At 42.5% G+C, this 18,524-nt stretch overlaps 1 protein-coding gene across 2 annotated transcripts in view; it reads right to left on the minus strand.

Annotated features, from left to right (window-relative positions):
• USP13 (ubiquitin specific peptidase 13) overlaps positions 1 to 18,524 on the minus strand; it is a 130,921-nt gene that overhangs the window by 84,406 nt on the left and 27,991 nt on the right. For both annotated transcript variants that reach the window (XM_015472368.3, NM_001191266.2), the window contains exons 3-4: positions 14,384 to 14,444; positions 5,012 to 5,133 (exon numbers count right to left, since the gene is read on the minus strand). In XM_015472368.3, coding sequence (XP_015327854.1) covers positions 5,012 to 5,133; positions 14,384 to 14,444 — 183 coding nt within the window. The remainder of the gene's footprint in view (positions 1 to 5,011; positions 5,134 to 14,383; positions 14,445 to 18,524) is intronic.

Raw genomic sequence — 18,524 nt, forward strand, 5'->3', positions numbered from 1 at the left:
ACTCCTAACAAATTTACACCAAGATATCCAATATCCTTCACTCATCACACAATGACATGTGGTCAAGGGCACTGAATGGAATGCAAGCAGCATGGCTCCATTTCCTAATCTGGTGCAAATGTGACCTTGGATGGGGACATGCCTAGATGTTCTGTGCCAGACCAGCCATTAGGAGCAAATCTGTGATGTCCAGCTTGGCACCAACTAACCACCAGGGAGGGCAGACTCTCTCCTTTTTCCCAAACCCCATTGATTCTGGACACAGGCCTCTCACAACTATTCACTATTTGCTTAATGCTGTAAGATATTTCTAGCTCTCTTGAAAAACATGTTCTGATGAGAATGTAAAATGGTACAGCCACTTTGGAAAATAATTTGGCAGGTCCTCAAATGTTTAAACAGAACTACCATATGATCCTGCAATTGCATTCCGAGGTATACACCCAAGGTATTAATAAATAAAAATATAGGTCTACACAAAAACTTATCAACAAATGTTCACAGAAGCATTATTTATAACATCCAAAAGTAGAAGCAACCCAAATGTCCATTAATGATAAATGGATAAAATTTTGTATTTTGATATAAGAACTGTTATCAGCAATAAAAAGGAATGAAGTACCGATACATGCTACAACCTAGATGGACCTTGAAAATGTATGCTAAGTTAAAAGAAGCCAGCCACAAAGAACCATGATTCCTTTTATATGGAATGGACAAAATAGGCAAATCCATAAAGACAGAAAGCAGATTAGTGATAGCCAGAGGCTAGGGGGATAAGAGGCAGAGGGGTAGGTGATGGCTGTGGGGTAATAAAAATATTCTAAAATGAGATAGTCATGATGGATGCCCAATTCTGAATATAATAAAAGCCATTGAATTGTTTTTAAATATTTTTAACCAAAATGTATATTCTACATCACTATCCTGCACAATTAGCTGAACTTCATAAAGAATGTTTTCCTCTGGGTAGCACCACCAACTGACCGCAGAACAGATTAAGAGACATACTATATGGTTCCCTGCTGGCTCACTTGGTTAAGAATCCGCCTGCAGTGTAGGATACCAGGGTTTGATCCCTGGGTCAGGAAGATGCCCTGGAGAAGGGAATGGCCACCCACTTCAGTCTTCTTGCCTGGGAAATCCTACGGACAGAGGAACCTGGTAGGCTACAGTCTATGGGGTCACAAAGAGTTGGACCCAACTTAGTGATTAAACCACCATCCCCACCAAATGGGAAATAAATCTAAAGAGTGGAGATAGATATACACACACACACACACACACAACTGATTCACCTCATTGTACAGCAGAAACTAACATATTATAAAGTAACTATACTCCAATAAAAATATAAAATAAACAACTACAAGGGAAAAAAAGAGATAATAGAGGCCTCAGGTGCCATCCCACACCCACCCAGGCCATGAGCAATTCCTATCAGCCCTTCATCCAAAATCTATTTGCAATCTACCTCTTCTTAATTTCGGTCACACCCTCTTAGTCCCTCTTAGTCATTCCAGCCACACAACAGCCACCTTAAGGTCTTTTTTCTCCCATTCTTGCTCCCTCTTTGCTGCCCAGCAGGCAGTGATCTGCTGTGAACATTACAGCCCATCCTTCTCCAGCTTTTAAAACTCTCTGAGGATATACTGAACACTGCTAATTGACACCACTGGGCTATGCACGGTCAAGAGAAGGAAAAGGCTCCTGCCCTCAAAAAGCTTACATTCTATTACAAAAAAAAAAAAAGCTTACACTCCATTACAGATCAGGCAATTGGGCATTCATAAATATATTTAAACCTCTTGATTTTTTTTTGGGGGGGGGACAGTTTATTTGATAGAATTTTTTGTCATAATTGATTTACAATGTTATATTAGTTTCAGGTATACAACATAGTAATTGATATTTTGTAACATATACTCTATTTAAAATTATTATAAAATAACTGGTTATATTCCCTGTGCTGTACGTTATATCCTTCTATCTTATTTATTTTATACCTAGTAGTGTATACCTCTTAATCCCCTTTCCCTATCTTGCCCCTCCTTCAATGTTTTCCAAAAATATTCCCATTTATCTCCCACAAGCAGTGTTATATAATTAGTACTTCCTTTCAATTATCAAAAATCATCTTCCACTCCCTTCCAGTAATGTCCCTAGAAAACAAGGTTGAGTTCACCATGAGCTCCTTCCTGATGCGATGTGTTTGGGCCATGCTGCCTTAGCACTCCTGGCTACAAATCCTCATCTTTTTACTCTGGCCTGTTATAATCTCCCTGCTATTTCACTGACTACCTTGATACCTTCCCTGTCCTCTTCTGAATCTTCTGCATCCCATTAGATCTTTAAGTGTTCTAATTTGTAATGCACAACAATTCAGATGTAATAGTCTCTCTTTTCTTTGAGATTCCTTCCTGGTGACACCCGACAAAATTTCCTTAATCGTCTGGGACACTATAAAACATTGACCTAGTATTTTCAGAATACCATCTAAAATCACTTAGAGACCCTTTTTATGGATCACAATTGAAAGTCAGGATCCATTATCCTATATTATACTATGAATTATCTCAAGTTCACGGGTGTTCTGGAATTGGCTCAAACTGGCTCACAGAATTGATTGCTAAATTTTAAGAAATTCTCAAAGAAGATTGTTAAGCACAGCTGTTATTAAAAATTAAATTCTATAGGCTCACCAATAAATATACTTTTTAAAGGCAAAAAATGTTTAAAACTCTTCACTCCCTAGCTGTGTTACTCTACCTTAATATCTAATCTATATGCATTGGAAGTCCCTTATATCCACGTTATGTAAGCGGTGGAACCCATAGGTGATGGTGTCCTACTGCACATCTCTTCCCAACACTGCATTGGTGACATGTTAGCCTGAAATCAGCCACGCTGGGAGTATTTACACCACTGAAATCGGCAACCACTACAGCGCAGGGAGCTGGTTGCTAACCAACTACAAGCGCACCACTGCTTGAGCTCTTGCGTATAAAATGAGGCATTAGATCTCAGGTGCTAAGATCCCTACTGAGTCCCAGACGCCATTCTCTGTGGTCCCTGAATCACTGAGAGGTAGTTCAGCTTTATGGTAGAATCTACAGAGTACCTATCTGAAACTGAATTTTTTTGTGCTGAGAAATGCAAGAGATGACAGAAGACCTGGTTGGGTAACTTGAAGTTCAATAATTTGGGGTATTTAAAAACTTAAAAAGAGAATTATCAAATACCAAAAATGAAGCAAAAGCATGAAAAGAAATTATAGTAACGAGCATCTGTTATATAGATAAAACCAGTTACCATCAGATAAATCCAGGCTTCCCCTTCTATCTCCCTACCTCACCTTCCAAACAATTCTCTCCCTCTCTTTTTAATTCCTAAAGCACTTCTTAATTCTAAAAGACTCTATTAGAAATTATAATATATATTGCTAGACTCAGATTTCTGTGACACTTCACCTCTCTATAAAAGCATTCACACTTGGAATTATGTTCTGCATATAGAGAATAATTAAAAGTACTTAAAGGCTCTCTTAACTTTTCTCACATGAAGACTTTTTTTTCCTAAGTGAGTGAGAGAAAAATCATCCCTCATGACATTCATTCAATGTCACGAATCAATGACATCAATGTGCTGCTTCTTTTTTGATAACAGACTCAAGTGTTATATTAAACAAGAGCAGTGAGAACTCCTAGTTTTATACAGGTACAAGCTGTAGTATATAATATCAGATAATGGTAAGACCATTTTGTCCACCATATATTTTGCCCTTGGTAAATGCCCCATGAGTAGATACGGGGAACTGCAGAAAGTAGAGGTAATTTAATTCTGTATACATTGCTAAAAGCCATGCACTTGGTACTACTGTAATAAAAAGGATATGCTAGATCAAATAATTAGAGGAAAGAGCTATAACAGCTAAATACACAAATTTTTCAATTCTGGGGTTTTATGTTTAGGTATAAAGTAGATCAGAGGCAAAACTGGCTGAATGGTGGAAACCTCACCCCTAATGCCATGGGAACCCCGAGCACAAATGTGCCCACTTGGCAGGGGCATGTGAGCAGGGAGGAGGCTATAGACAGTCATACAACATTTGGAAGAATCGGGGACCTAGAGATTTAGCCTTGGTTTTAGCAAACCTTGAGGAGGGAAAAAATGAGCTGGAATGTCTAACTCTGCTATCTGTGGCCAGACTCTGAGAAGTCAGGATGCAACAGAGTAGAAAAGAGGAAAAGAAAGAGAAAAGAACACAAAAAAGGATGAGGCAGTGGAGACAATACAGGAAATGAGGGGAGAGTAGGAAAATAGTCTGGGCCCCACAGAATTCAGGAAGCAAAGTAAAACAGAAACCGGCTTCCTCATACCACCACCACCACCCCGCCCTCGGCTTTAAGTTGTCCAGGAAGATGAAAGGTGCTTCACAAAAAAGAAAGGAAGGGAAAACACTCACCACTAAATCTCAATTCTAAAACCTAGAAAGCAGGCTCTGTCCTAAAAGAATACACTCCCACAAAGCTCCTGCACACCTGTGATTTCTAAATACTTGGTTATTTTCAAACTCGTGTTGCTATTGTTTCTCAGTGGAACTCTTTTATGTTTCCCAAACAAAATTATACATGGAAGGCCAACATGCAGAAGAGAGAAAAATTGTAGGCGTCCCTCTAAAGGGGAGGCAATCCCTCTCCTGCACATCTCAGGGACACAGTTTGAAAATCTAAGCACAAGACTGTGATTCACGGGTGACAAGAAGCCAGCCCACGTGGAGGAGGCCAGCCAGCAGCAGCAGAGGGCATGTGGCCCAGTGTTACTGCAAGGGACCCTGCAGGGCCCTCTTGCAGACGAGGAGCAATCTGCTCCTGTTTCTGCTCAGTCTCCTCTTCCTCTCTCACTCACCCTGCCTTCCCCACCGCCCAGCACACAGACCTGACACACGCACACACACACCTGACACAGAGAGTCACGCGCATCTAGCTAGCAGCCGTGCACACTCACTGACCAGGGCTGGTAACTCCTCAATATTTGGTAGGGCTATTTCATAGTGGTCTGGGAATATAACAAGTTTGGCTTCATCTTCATATTCATAATCGTCGCTATTTAAATCGTCATCAGTATCTAGATCTGAGGAGAAAACAAAAACAAAGAACAAGAAGTGAAGAAAGAACATAGCACAGCAAGGCAGCACTCACTGGGAAAGCCAGAAGCTCACAGGGCTGACAATCCAGCCGTTCACCTGCCCCAAGCCAGGACCAGGAGGCCTTTCCATCCTCCCTAAGTTGTACACGCTTATCTACTAGCAACAGATGGACAAAGAAGACTGAGTCACATCATAAAGCTTTATACCTAAAGCATTCATTTGCACTAGATGTTCAGTTCTTACAGATGTTGAAAGGAAGAGGTTGGTCATTATGACCTGTCGGGTACTTGGCTCCTGACTTCACAAGAATAGGACGGAATATTTCTCCAACACGACAGAAGAAAGTACATGGATTTGAGAGCAGATAAGCCCACCTTCAACTCTGGCTCCAAAATTAATGTTTCTTTGGTCAAGTCACAAATTCCCTAAGCCTTAGTTTCCTCATTTGTAGAATGGAGATAATAAAACTTATCTCACACAGTTTATATGGAGAATAAATAAATTATAAACAAGAGACCTGGCACATAATAATTCTTACCATTTACTGGTGACCTATTTTAAAATAAAATCTCAATTTCCCTCCCTCTGTCCCTCTTTCCTACCCTCCCCATCCCCACTAAGAGTTATTAAGATACTGAGCCAGAGGGGGGACCCTATAATCTAAGCAGTCCTGTTGCCCTCAGGTCATGGAGGATTTTCAGTAAGGAAGTCTGGCCTGGTATCTATCAAGTCATCACCTCTTTGCTTGGCTAGTCTCTGGGAAAGGTTAGGCAAAGGCTCAAGGAAATGTCCTGTCACAATATTTACATGGACATTTCAGCCTTGCATTCACATGGATGGCAGAAACCCAGATCGTGTTTGGATATTTAGACATTTGGAACTATGGTGACTAAGAGCTCTCAAGCCATCTTCCACTCACACACACACAAACAGGTACGCAAATACGGACTCTGTAAACAGGAGAAAGTTATTTTACTAGATGAAGCAGCCAGCTGAGAACCAAGGGATCTAGATTCTGTTACTACCTTGTTGTATGCCTCAAAAGCCTCAACCTGGAACCTTTTTATGTACAAATCTGCTCTTAAATTTTCCAAGGGAGAGCAGTTTTAAGTGGAAAGTGAGAAACAGCTGGAACACAGTGTACACATTTTAATAAAAGGTTCTAAATAATAAGGATCGGAAATGCCAAAGTAAACAAATAACATTGTTAGGTAGCCATAACAGGTGGTTTTCACAAAAAACAATGTCAAAGAAGAGTCTGAGAGGTTAAGAAGTAACTAGGGCTTTTATTTAAAGAAAATATTCAAAGATAGACATCCTATGTTATAAAAATAAGAATGTCCCAGTATCTAATTTTTAAAAATTAGAACCTAAATGTTCAATGAGAATGGTGTTTAACCCACTAGAATATTACTTAAATGATATTTTTTAGACTGTGTAGAAACATGAAAATTTTTATGCCATGTTAATGCTAAAATTATAAAGTTCATCTTCACTGAAAAGACAACTTTATACTAGTTATATTCATAGACAAAAATTGGAAGGAAATCTGAACAAATGAAAACAATGAATATGGGGAATTCTATGGCAGTTCAGTGAGTTAGGACTCCACACTTTGACTACCGAGGGCACAGGCTCGATCCCTGGCCAGTGAGGCCAAAAAAAAGAAAAGAACAAGGGGACGAACTTTATTCTTAAATTCTTCTTTATCATATTGTGCATAATAATTTTGAATAACCAAAGTATAAATCTTTTGGTTTTGTGTATAGATTCAGCTCATGTAACACATAATCTAAATTTTTTTTTCCAGAGAAAACATACACAATTCATAATGCTAATTTAAATCTTACCTGGCCAAAAACAATGATAAACTAAGTCAAAAAAAAAAAAAAAAATCCCACCCTGACATTGACTAGCTACATAAGCCTGGGAAAGTTCTTTCCAAGTTCATCTTCCTCACGAGGAGACGACAGACAATATTAGCTACCCAGTACGACTGTTGAGAGAATCAAAGAAGATAAGGTTTAAGGACCTGGTTGGGATCTGGCAGGGGCGAGGGGCTCCACAGAATAGCTGCCATCACCCCCACCATCACCCTCACCATCACTGTCCTCTCTTCTCCACACTATTAACTAACAGAAGCACAAGCGCCCTCCCTTCCCCTTGGCGGACAGCTCCAAAGCAGTGCTGTGGTCAGTTTCAGGAGGACCAGGATATCACGGGGGACCTTCTACGTGATCCAAATGTGGAGAAGATATAAACTTCAGATGCTTCTAGACGGTAAGCTCTAAGTGCAGGAAGTGAGTCTTATCCACGTTCAAATCCCTAGTCCCGGCACAATGCCCAGCACACACCACACACTCCACAAACGTCTGGAAAGGAGACTTTAGGAAGTTAACAGCACCAGCATGTTAAAGACAAAAGCAAAGCTAGCACATCCAAAGTGCTGTTTCAGTTTGGGGCTTTTTTACATTGGTAACTGATGTCTGTTAAAAAAGCAAGACTGCTGTCATGCAAAAAAGCACAGCTTTGTACTGGAGTGGCTTGCCAGTCCCTTCTCCAGGGGATCTTCCTGACCCAGTGATCAAACTCTGGTCTCCTGCATTGCAGGCGGATTCTTTACCATCTGAGCCACCAGGGAAGCCCACATTCAGCAGAGGTAACCTACACTCTGAATCTAACTGGCAAAGTTAAAGTTTCCCCTGAATATACATGACCCTTTGATTCTAAATATGTCTACAATTTCTGAATTTTTCTAATTAGAGTGTCACCAGCCCAAAATATCTAGTTAAGGAACCTACAGGGTAACTAAGGGCTAGGGAACAGCAGAAAAAGGACCCCCAACCTCTTCCAAACAGTTACTGGGACAATGAACTGGTAATTCCTGGATGGGCTCCTTCTCTAAGTTAAAAAACAAATTTTATTTTATAATACCCCTTCTTGAACTCTACCTCAGTGATCTCTCAGATCCCTGAGAAGTAGCTGGGACCACAGCCATTCCAAGAAGTCACTACGAAGCGGCACAGCAGAGGAAAGGATCTCTAAATCAAGCCAGGGCTCTGAAGCCAGGCTCAGGGTTCTCTCAGCCAGACTGTAACAAATTAACTAACATTAATTTGTTAATCTGTGTGCTAGAAGTGAGCAGCCTTCTGCATCAGTGCTGGGAAATCTGACCAACTGCGAACCCTCCCATGATGGTATGGGGGCAGCTCCTTGAGCCCAGACCCTGCTCTATGACCTACTCAGAAAGAATGGACAAAATGGAGTTTCCTTGAAACTTCTGGTCATTATGTGCGCAGATAAGTTTCCTGAGCAGGTCTATTCCAGGAACTTTCCGCAGCTGCTCTGTTTTCCACCTGCTACTAAGTTGCTTCAGTCATGTCTGACTCTGTGCACCCCATAGACAGCAGCCCACGAGGCTCCCCCATCCCTGGGATTCTCCAGGCAAGAACACTGGAGTGGGTTGCCATTTCATTCTCCAATGCATTAAAGTGAAAAGTCAAAGTGAAGTCGCTCAGTCGTGTCCGACTCTTAGCGACCCCATGGACTGCAGCCCACCAGGCTCCTCTGTCCATGGGATTTTCCAGACAAGAGTACTGGAGTGGGGTGCCATTCCTATTCCTCATCAAGCATGAACGTCAAGGTTAAAGGCAAAAAGGGTGGAATGTAAGCTCCCCCGAGGTTTCAGTCAGTTCAGTTCAGTCGCTCAGTCATGTCCGACTCTTTGCGACCCCATGAATCGAGCACGCCAGGCCTCCCTGTCCATCACCAACTCCCAGAGTTCACTCAAACTCATGTCCATCGAGTCCGTGATGCCATCCAGCCATCTCATCCTCTGTCGTCCCCTTCTCCTCCTGCCCCCAATCTCTCCCAGCATCAGGGTCTTTTCCAATGAGTCAACTCTTCACATGAGGTGGCCAAAGTACTGGAGTTTCAGCTTCAACATCAGTCCTTCCAATGAATACCCAGGACTGATCTCCTTTAGGATGGACTGGTTGGATCTCCTTGCAGTCCAAGGGACTCTCAAGAGTCTTCTCCAACACCACAGTTCAAAAGCATCAATTCTTCGGCGCTCAGCTTTCTTCACAGTCCAACTCTCACATCCATACATGACCACTGGAAAAACCATAGCCTTGACTAGATAGACCTTTGTTGGCAAAGTAATGTCTTTGATTTTTAATATTCTGTCTAGGTTGGTCATAACTTTCCTTCCAAGGAGTAAGTATCTTTTAATTTTATTGCTCCAGTCATCATCTGCAGTGATTTTGGAGCCCAAAAAAATAAAGTCAGCCACTGTCTCCAGTTTCCCCATCTATTTCCCATGAAGTGATGGGACCGGATGCCATGATCTTAGTTTTCTGAATGTTGAGCTTTAAGCCAACTTTTTCACTCTCCTCTTTCACTTTCATCAAGAGGCTCTTTAATTCTTCCTCACTTTCTGCCATAAGGGTGATGGCCTCTGCATATCTGAGGTTATTGATGTTTCTCCCAGCAATCTTGATTCCAGTTTGTGCTTCCAGCCCAGCGTTTCTCATGATGTACTCTGCATCAAGTTAAATAAGCAGGGTGACAACATACAGCCTCGACATACTCCTTTTCCTATTTGGAACCAGTCTGTTGTTCCATGTCCAGTTCTGACTGTTGCTTCCTGACCTGCATACAGGTTTCTCAAGAGGCAGGTGAGGTGGTCTGGTATTCCCATCTCCTTCAGAATTTTCCACAGTTTATTGTGATCCACATAGTTGAAGGCTTTGGCATAGTCAATAAAGCAGAAATACATGTTTTTCTGGAACTCTCTTGCTTTTTCGATGATCCAGTGGATGTTGGCAATTTAATCTCTGGTTCCTCTGCCTTTTCTAAAACCAGCTTGAACATCTGGAAGTTCACGGTTCACGTATTGCTGAAGCCTGGCTTGAAGAATTTTGAGCATTACTTTACTAGCATGTGAGATGAGTGCAATTGTGCGGTAGTTTGAGCATTCTTTGGCCTTGCCTTTCTTTGCGATACTCTAATAGTGAGACTGCACCAAGCTACTCAATCATGCAATGTTCAACCATCATTGTGTTCCCTTAAAGAGTTAAAATATCCTGTGATTTACCTGTGAGTTTGTTGTGGCAACCTGGAGTGCCTCAGGACACAGTTTGGGAACCAAAGTATTAATGGCTCCCCACCACCTACACAAATAAAATCTAAAAGCATGGCATAGGTCTAAACTATTACTGGAGGAATAATCAACATACATAAAGATGTACAAACAGAAACTACTATTTGTCTCAGGGTAACTAAGTGGCTGGGACATAGGGAAGGGAGAAAAACTTACTTTTTGTTACAGAGGCTCTTAAAACTTTTCAATTTTAAGCTTTGTCCATGTGCTACATATTTCAAAGGATATTTTTAAAATTCTAATTTTAAGTTTCTCTCCTAGGAGAAGCACAAAATTTCTCTGATTCAAAAATCACCAATAACTGTCACTGTTGATTCTAAAAAGAGTTACCCATAAAAGTGAAAACTGAGGGATGGATCCTTAACTAGGATTTCATTTAGATGACTATCGAGGTAATCAGGAGAAAGAGTTAACTTGAATGTAGGGGCAGAATGGGGCTCAGGAGACTTGGATAAGCATACAGCACTAGCTAATGGCCTCAGTTTCCCTTTTAAAATCAATATGAAGGTCACAACTGAATGATTCAGTGGTTTCAATGTTAGTATTGAGCCAACTGGAAAGGAATTAGTCATTAAGTGAAACGGGATAAAAAGCCTCTATCCAGGAGAAAGCATTAGTCATCTGCCTGTGTTTCGTGATGGGTCATCATAACTACATTTCAATAGCAGTGAAAAGGTACTTTCTAGTCAAAGAAACAAAGAGGCTGCAAAAGAGTTCTGAGCTCATTTCCTTTTCTTGAAGAAATGCCCAATGTCCCTTTTTAGGGAAGGAAATTGTGGCAGGGGCTACATGCTGCGTCCCAGTATTCATTCTCTCCTCCTCCTTTTTTCGTCTTTATTTATTTCTTTGGCTATGCCAGGTCTTAGTTGTGGCATGCAGGATCTTTAGCTGCAGCATGCGAACTCTCAGGTGTGAGATGTAAGATCTAGTTCGCTAACCAGGTATCAAATCCCAGCCCCCTGCATTGGAACCATGGAGTCTTAGCCACTGAACCACCAGGGAAGTCCTTACTCTCCCCTTCTTCCTTATTAACAGACTTTACTCAGTGAAGCCAGTTAACAGACTTTGCTTTCCAGCCTCCTATGCAGCACACAGCATAGGCATGTGATCAATTCCTGACCAGAGAAGTATAGTGTGGCATGGGGATCTGTGAGAACGCTGACAAAAGGAAAATGAATAAACTGGGAGATTAGATTCTTTTGTCCCTTCCCCTTTTTCTTCCCTGCTTTCCAGAATGGGGATGTGATGGCTGGAATTCTAGCAGCTATTTTGGACCATGAAGTGACCATGAGGTTAGAAATCACAGACCAGGATGGAGGGTGAAACAGAAATATGGGAAGAACCTAGAATCGGATGAATATGAGGGCATCACATCAGCCTGGATTTGCTGTTTCCCCACATCCTCTACATGAAATAAAAGAAATTAACATCTACCTCATTTAAATTCACCAATATTTTATAATTCCTGCTAAATAAACCAAAGGTAAGTCTAATACAGTGCTACCCAGGTGGCTCAGTGGTAAAGAATCCACCTGTCAATGCAGGAGACACAGGAGACGTGGGTTTGACCCCTAAGTCAGGAAGATCCCTTGGAGGAAGAAGTGGTAACCCACTCCAGTATTCTTGCCTGAGAAACTCATGAACGGAGGAGCTTGGAGGACTACAGTCCATGGGGTTGCAAAGAGTCGGACATGACGGGAACACAGCACAGCACAAGTCTAATACAGTCCTTCACTGAAATTAATTTACCGGCCACACCACCTTTAAAACAGAGCTATGATCAGTGTGGCAAGAGTATAGTGGTTGCTACTGGGAGCTATGAAGCACCAGTTGAGGCTTTAAATCAGGGTTTGTGAAACATAATTCCTACTAATATAAGTTAGTGAAGTGTCTGAGTATAAAATCATAGAAAGAACTGGGGCCTAGGGCAAGTCCCAGCGTGCCAATGACATTCAAATTTAAGTTTTTAAAAAACTGGTACAATCCAAATAGAACATTTTTGCTGGATTGTGAGTTTCTGGCTTTCTAAGACATGAAATGTTGAGAGAACACAGAGAGCAGCCCATAGAAAAAGTCCCACTGAAATGAAAGGGTGGGCTAGTGCTCCCAGGAAGCAATGGAAGGGTTCACATAGTAAGAAGCACAAAACCTCAATGCTTACCTTTGGATTCTTTTGTTAAAAGTTACTTGACAATATCCTCTACCACCAATATGATAATTAGAAAAATCAAACTGCAAGGTCTTTTGAGTAAAAAAACACAAAGGTTAAAGGACAAGAGGTCAGCTAACTCCTTTACTCAACCAAAGAAAATAATGAAAAACAACAGCAGATCAGGATGTTTAAGAATGCCATGCTGATGTCATTTCATTCAGAAGAAGTTCATTATCACCAGTAGTGCAAGGGAGCCGAAGGCTTATAACCAAAACGTCAAAACGCATTCAATCATTTCAGCTTTCAGACTTATTCTAAGCTTCTCCGAGGCTAGTTGGTTAACCTGGGTTGTGGTCCAAAGCCATGCGGAGCAGTGGGAAAGATTGGCCAGTGTGGAAAGACCAACTGCAGATAAGCCTCATAAAGAAAACCATGGGCTGAAAATACGGAGAGAAGACAGCAAGAGCGGACCCAGTGCAGAGTAACAGAGAAGCCAACCATGAAGGAAACTCAGCTCCAAGACATTCAATGGCTTTACTTTTCAAATAATCAATGTGTCTTTTTGTTATAGAAAAAGAATTTAAACACAAATAAGCAAAAAGATGAAAACTAATGTCACCTCAATTTCACCATCAGGAAGGAGTTACTATTAACAATTTGGAGCACATTTTGCCAGACACTACTAGGCTCTCAGTTATATATGTATATGAGTATGTATGTACACACATATATATACATACATACATGTGCACACATATATGTAAGTATATACATATATACATGCATTATGTACACACATAGAGATGCACATACACATGTATGCATATATAATTTTTTTAACCAAAATAAAATTACAACATGCAAACAATTTTGAAATTCCTTCCAAACAATAATCCTAGGCATTTCCAGATACAAACTTGCCTGGTCAAAAATTATCAAACCATTTGTTTTTCTGGGAAAACCATAGAGGAAGTTTAATATGAAATATGATCATGATTACATGAGTAGAAGCCAGTCCTCACTTGTATGAGCAAAACTGGCTCTTCTGAATGAGGGAGACAGAAAATCACTATTAGATAAACACCACATTGTTGCAGGCAAGATCCACTAATGGATGATAAAATTAGTGAACAAAAACTTGAGGAGAAACGTATTAGTATCATCTCCAAGTATCACTTTCAAAATATTTATTAACTATACCTTAACCTCACAGTGGAAAAACCCAGCAGACACCACCTTAACAAGTGAGCAAGGTTAAACATCACCTGTTCAGCTTCCTGTGCTCCCTGATGGCTGGCCCTGAAGAGGGCCCCATCACTTCTGAGGAATTCTGGCCAAAAATGCATGACCTCAGGCTTACCATGAAGTCACATGATAAATCCAAATTGAGGTACAGTCCACAAAATAACTGGCCAGTACTCTTCAAAAGTGTCACAATTATTAAAAGATTTTAACAGTCTACAGAACTATCACAGATTAGACAGGATTAGGGAAACATGACAACCAAATGCAACATGGGATACTAGAGCAACAATAAAAACAATATTAGTAGAAAAAAATAGTGAAATACAAATAAAGTCTGTAGTTTGGCTAATATTAAAAAAAAAGAAAAGAAAAAAAAAAAACCTGTCTCTTCTTTAAAGGCAGTGAAAAAGGAGACCAGAAGCAGAAGCACAATTTCTCTGCAGGCACTATCAGCCTAATTGTTTCAAAACACTAACCCTGCAAGTATGTTGGAAGCATCCTTCACCATAGGTAAACACAAAGTGGAGACAGACCATCTCGAGTGAAATTGGCTCCTCTCATCTTTAAACTGTAGAGCAGTAAACAGCCAGTTCCTCCAAATCAAACATGTGCAGTCACCCACCCACCCACCCACCCCCACACACAGAAAACTGTTAACAACTATTTACATTACCTAAAAACATCTTGGAATTCCTCCTTTTGGGTAAAGCGCCACCAGATGCGCCTCTTACCTTCTGAAAAGAAAACAAGAGATTGTTAAAATGCAGCCTCTGGGACAGATGATTGGGAGTTGGGGTAGCACCTCAGAGGTTCTTAGTTTTCATAAAAAGGCCAAGAGGAAATATTCAATCTGGACTAGAGATGCCAGGATAAACAAGAACTTGACCCATGTCCATGAAGGGAGGGGGGAAGGCAAAGGTAATGGTCCACCTGATTATGCTTTCACCAAATTATCAAGAAAGTACCTCTGGGAAGGGAAGTGAAGCCAGGGGTCAGGGTGAAGGGGACACTTCAAGTGGGCAAGTGTTTCCAAAAGGCTGGAGTCCATGCCCGAGGCCAGAGGAGCCCTGGGGGGACGGTGGCTCCAGGAGCGAGGCTATTGTTCCCCTGCTATTCACTAAGCCCTGTGCTTGGTCTTCAGTGCTCACAACAACTGCTGTTGGAAAGAGTTCATAAATACCAATAAAGAGCTGCTGATATTCTGGTCATAAGAAGCCCCAGTCTAACCTCCCGAAACACTTTTGGAGCTCCCACTGGTGACCGTTTACCCCTAAGCTCCGTGTATTTTCTATTTCTGGCAGAAGTCCCCTGCAGCGGTGAAACTGCTCTCAAGTGGTTTTGCAAAAGAAGTCATTCATTACCCTTTTGATACTCGCACAAAATGTTCGACTCTCAAAGAGGCTATTAAAATGTTTGCCTCAAATGACCAAAATGTTCTTCTCGTTACTCAAAGAGCACATTTCAAACACTTAGCAGTTGTGTGGGTCAAACCCCAGCATCCTTTCAAGCAGCCACCCGTTAAGGCAGCACCGAGGCTCTGCTGCTTCTTTAGTTCACCCTCTTATCACTATTAGAGGCTTCCCAGGTGGCTCAGTGGTAAAGAATCCATCTGCCACTGCAGGAGACGCGAGTTCAATCCGTGGGTTGGAAGATCTCCTGGAGAAGGAAATGGCAACCCACTCCAGTATTCTTGCCTGGAGAATTCCACAGACAGAGGAGCCTGGCGGGCCACAGTCCCTGGGGTCTCACAGAGTTGGATGCGACTGAGTGGCAGCAGCAGCCTATCAGTCTTAACTCTTCTTTCCCATATTTCATTATTTGGCATTGAAAGTGGACTCATCTTTGTGATTCTCCCAATAAATTTTTATAGCTTCTACTATAAGTTTATAGGTCCCACAGGAAAGTAAAATTATTGGACTCTTTAGCTCAAAAGAGCGTGGGAAGAAAGGAGGAGAGGAGCTGCAGGGAGACCTGCTGGACTGTGAGGCTCTCCCCACATGTGAGAGTCACACCTCAGACTCAGATTAGGTCTGATTCCATTCAGAAAAAAAAAAAAAGCAACTACCAGGCTTCCCTGATAGCTCAGCTGGTAAAGAATCCGCCTGCAATGCAGGAGATCCAGGTTCAATTCCTGGGTCGGGAAGATCCCCCGGAGAAGTGAAAGGCTACCCACGCCAGTATTCTGGCCTGGAGAATTCCATGGACTATATAGTGTATGGGGTCGAAAAGAGTTGGACACGACTGAGCGACTTTTTCACTTCACTTTAGCTCAAAAACTTGTCTATCCAAATACTAATGCTACATTCATGTTACGGCTCTTAGAATCTATCTCCTCCAAGGTCTCAGAGTCTCTGCTCCCCTTCCCTCCACCAACCTGCCTCAAAAAAGGACGAGATAAAACCTTCACCAAAGGTATATTTAACCATCCACACTGAACAGTCCTGGAGGTCACTTGTAATCTCTCTACAGACGTTTACAGCATCCTTCTGCTTGTTCCAATCTCACTGTCCCCTCCACTCCTGCATGAAAGTGTGGGGAGAAAGGAGGAGTTTCAGGGAGACCTCCTGGACTGTGAGGCTTTCCCCAAATGTGAGAGTCACACCTCAGACTCAGATTAGGTCTGATTCCATTCAGAAAAAAAAAAAAAAAGACCTTCCTTCCAAAGACCATTACCTCTGTGCCTGCATCAGTCACCACTAGGTGACTTGGCTTGAGAAACTGGAATTCCTCAGCCACAGACGTGACTGTCAGGCTCTGTGTTGGAATTCAGGCTGCAAAGTGAGTGAAGACACGGTCCATCCCTTGAGGAGCTCACCAGCAGCAGAGGGGAGCACGAAAGCAAACAAACAGCACAACGGATTCCAGTGTTAAGAGAAGTAAGGATGACATCATAAGGAAGAAATGATGGTTCTTCTGGGGATGCAAGGGGTGGGCAGGGCTGGTGAGTTAAGAAGAGCAGTGGGCCTGGTGGATAGCAGCTACAGAGCAACTATGCTAGTTGATTGGTTGGTTGGTTGGTTGGATGGATGGATGAAACATGAATGAGTGGGGGGATGATGGATAGATATACGGATACGCTGACCACAGGGAGTACAACAGATATAAAAGGAATAGGGATGAAAGGAGGGCATCCCCCAAAACAGAAAACAGCATGCATGAGGCCTGAAATCGTGGTGTGTTCCAGGAAAGAGAAGGGGTTTGCTATATCTAGGGTAATGGAGCTGATGCAGTAAAAGGGAAGGTCGGAAAGGTCACAGGGGTCAGATCATGGAATGCCTTATAATCATATACAGAAGAGTCTGGACTTCATCCTACAACAAAGAGAAAGACATTCAAGATTTAAGCTTCAGTGTGCCACAGATGCACACCGGGTGAAAAGGTCACTCTGAGTGCAGCATGCAGACTCAGGGGGGCGGGGCGGGGGTGGGCAGGGCACTGAAGACAGCACATTGGAAGGAAGGAAGGCAAGTCAGGAAGCTACAGCATTAGCCCTTTTAAGGCATAACAAGTACTCGGACAAGAACAGCAGGGATGAAGAGGACAGGAAGGAATTTGGGGCTGTTTGGAATGCCCGAATAACTGGACTTGATAACCAGCCTGCCATGGCATGAGAGCAGAATCAAAGGATGTCTAAGCCTCTAGAATTCAAGACAAAGAACACGGTGAGAAAGCAGATAATTCATTCAGTCTGAGTGCAACAAGCTTGAAGTACCTATGAGGCATTTGAGTAGAGGAGGCCAGGTCAAAGTCAGATGGTCAGACCTTCAGCTCTGGAGGGACACTGATTGAGAAGTCATCAGCTCAGACATAGTGGCCAAACAAGGCTGTGGATGGCCCTGATGAGGATGAGCAAGTGCCAGTATTTCCTAGGATGTAGGAACAAAGAAACGAAACAATGCTAGTCAAAGTGAGAAAGGGCAGTCCGACAGGGGAGAAAACCCAGCACAGAATGGTGCCAAAGAAAGCAGAGGAGGAGAAGTTCCAAAAGAAAAACAAGTTTAAAGACTGAAAAACTCAAGGCTAAAACATATCTACCAGCTCTGGCAACTAAGAGGTCACTGACAACCTCGGCAGTTTTAGCTGCTTCACAGGAAGGTTAACTGAACAGCAGTGTTGAACTTAAAGCGGGCTGTATCGAGACGGTGAGCGTAGAAGTTTTAAAGCTTCAATTGAAGGATGGGATGACTGAAGCAGGACTCAACTTAGAGTTCTGAGGCATGCTCCTTTTTAAGGTGTGAGAAAAAAGACAGAAGAGGGAGATGCTGGAAATGTAAGAGGGAGTGGAGTGAATGGAGGTTCTGAAGTAGGAGGAAACGGGACCACGAGGACTGAGAGGGCACAGCTTTCTGCTGAGATGGGAGGAAACAAAAGGAGAACCACTGCAAATGAGCTCCCAGGAGGTGAGGCAGGAGCTCAAGGTTTCTGTCCAGGGTCCCTGTTTCCTCTGGAAAGCGCAGGTCTGATCATTTTTGGAGAATGAAGAGGGAGGCACGGGTAAAGTCTTGCAGTAAGCATCCACTGGCACAGAAGAAGGAACATGCTAGGTGTTCTGGGCAGTGAGAGAGCCCAGCAGAAGGGGAAAGGCCAGGAATCTGACATGGTCCCCAACCGCAAGGCAGTGCACGTGGGCAGTACATCCACGGAAGCGGAGGATGACACCGATGGACAGACCGGGGGTGCAGTGGGGGAGGCGGGGTTCTGGAGGACCGTAAGGAGGCAAGACACCAGGATGAGGGTCAGTTGAGGGTAGTGGTGATAAGAGAATGTTTAAAGTCACAGATGCTGAGAAGCAAGCTAAACAGATTAAAACAGGA

This window comes from Bos taurus, chromosome 1 (genome assembly GCF_002263795.3).
Source record: "Bos taurus isolate L1 Dominette 01449 registration number 42190680 breed Hereford chromosome 1, ARS-UCD2.0, whole genome shotgun sequence".
NCBI lineage: Eukaryota > Metazoa > Chordata > Mammalia > Artiodactyla > Bovidae > Bos > Bos taurus.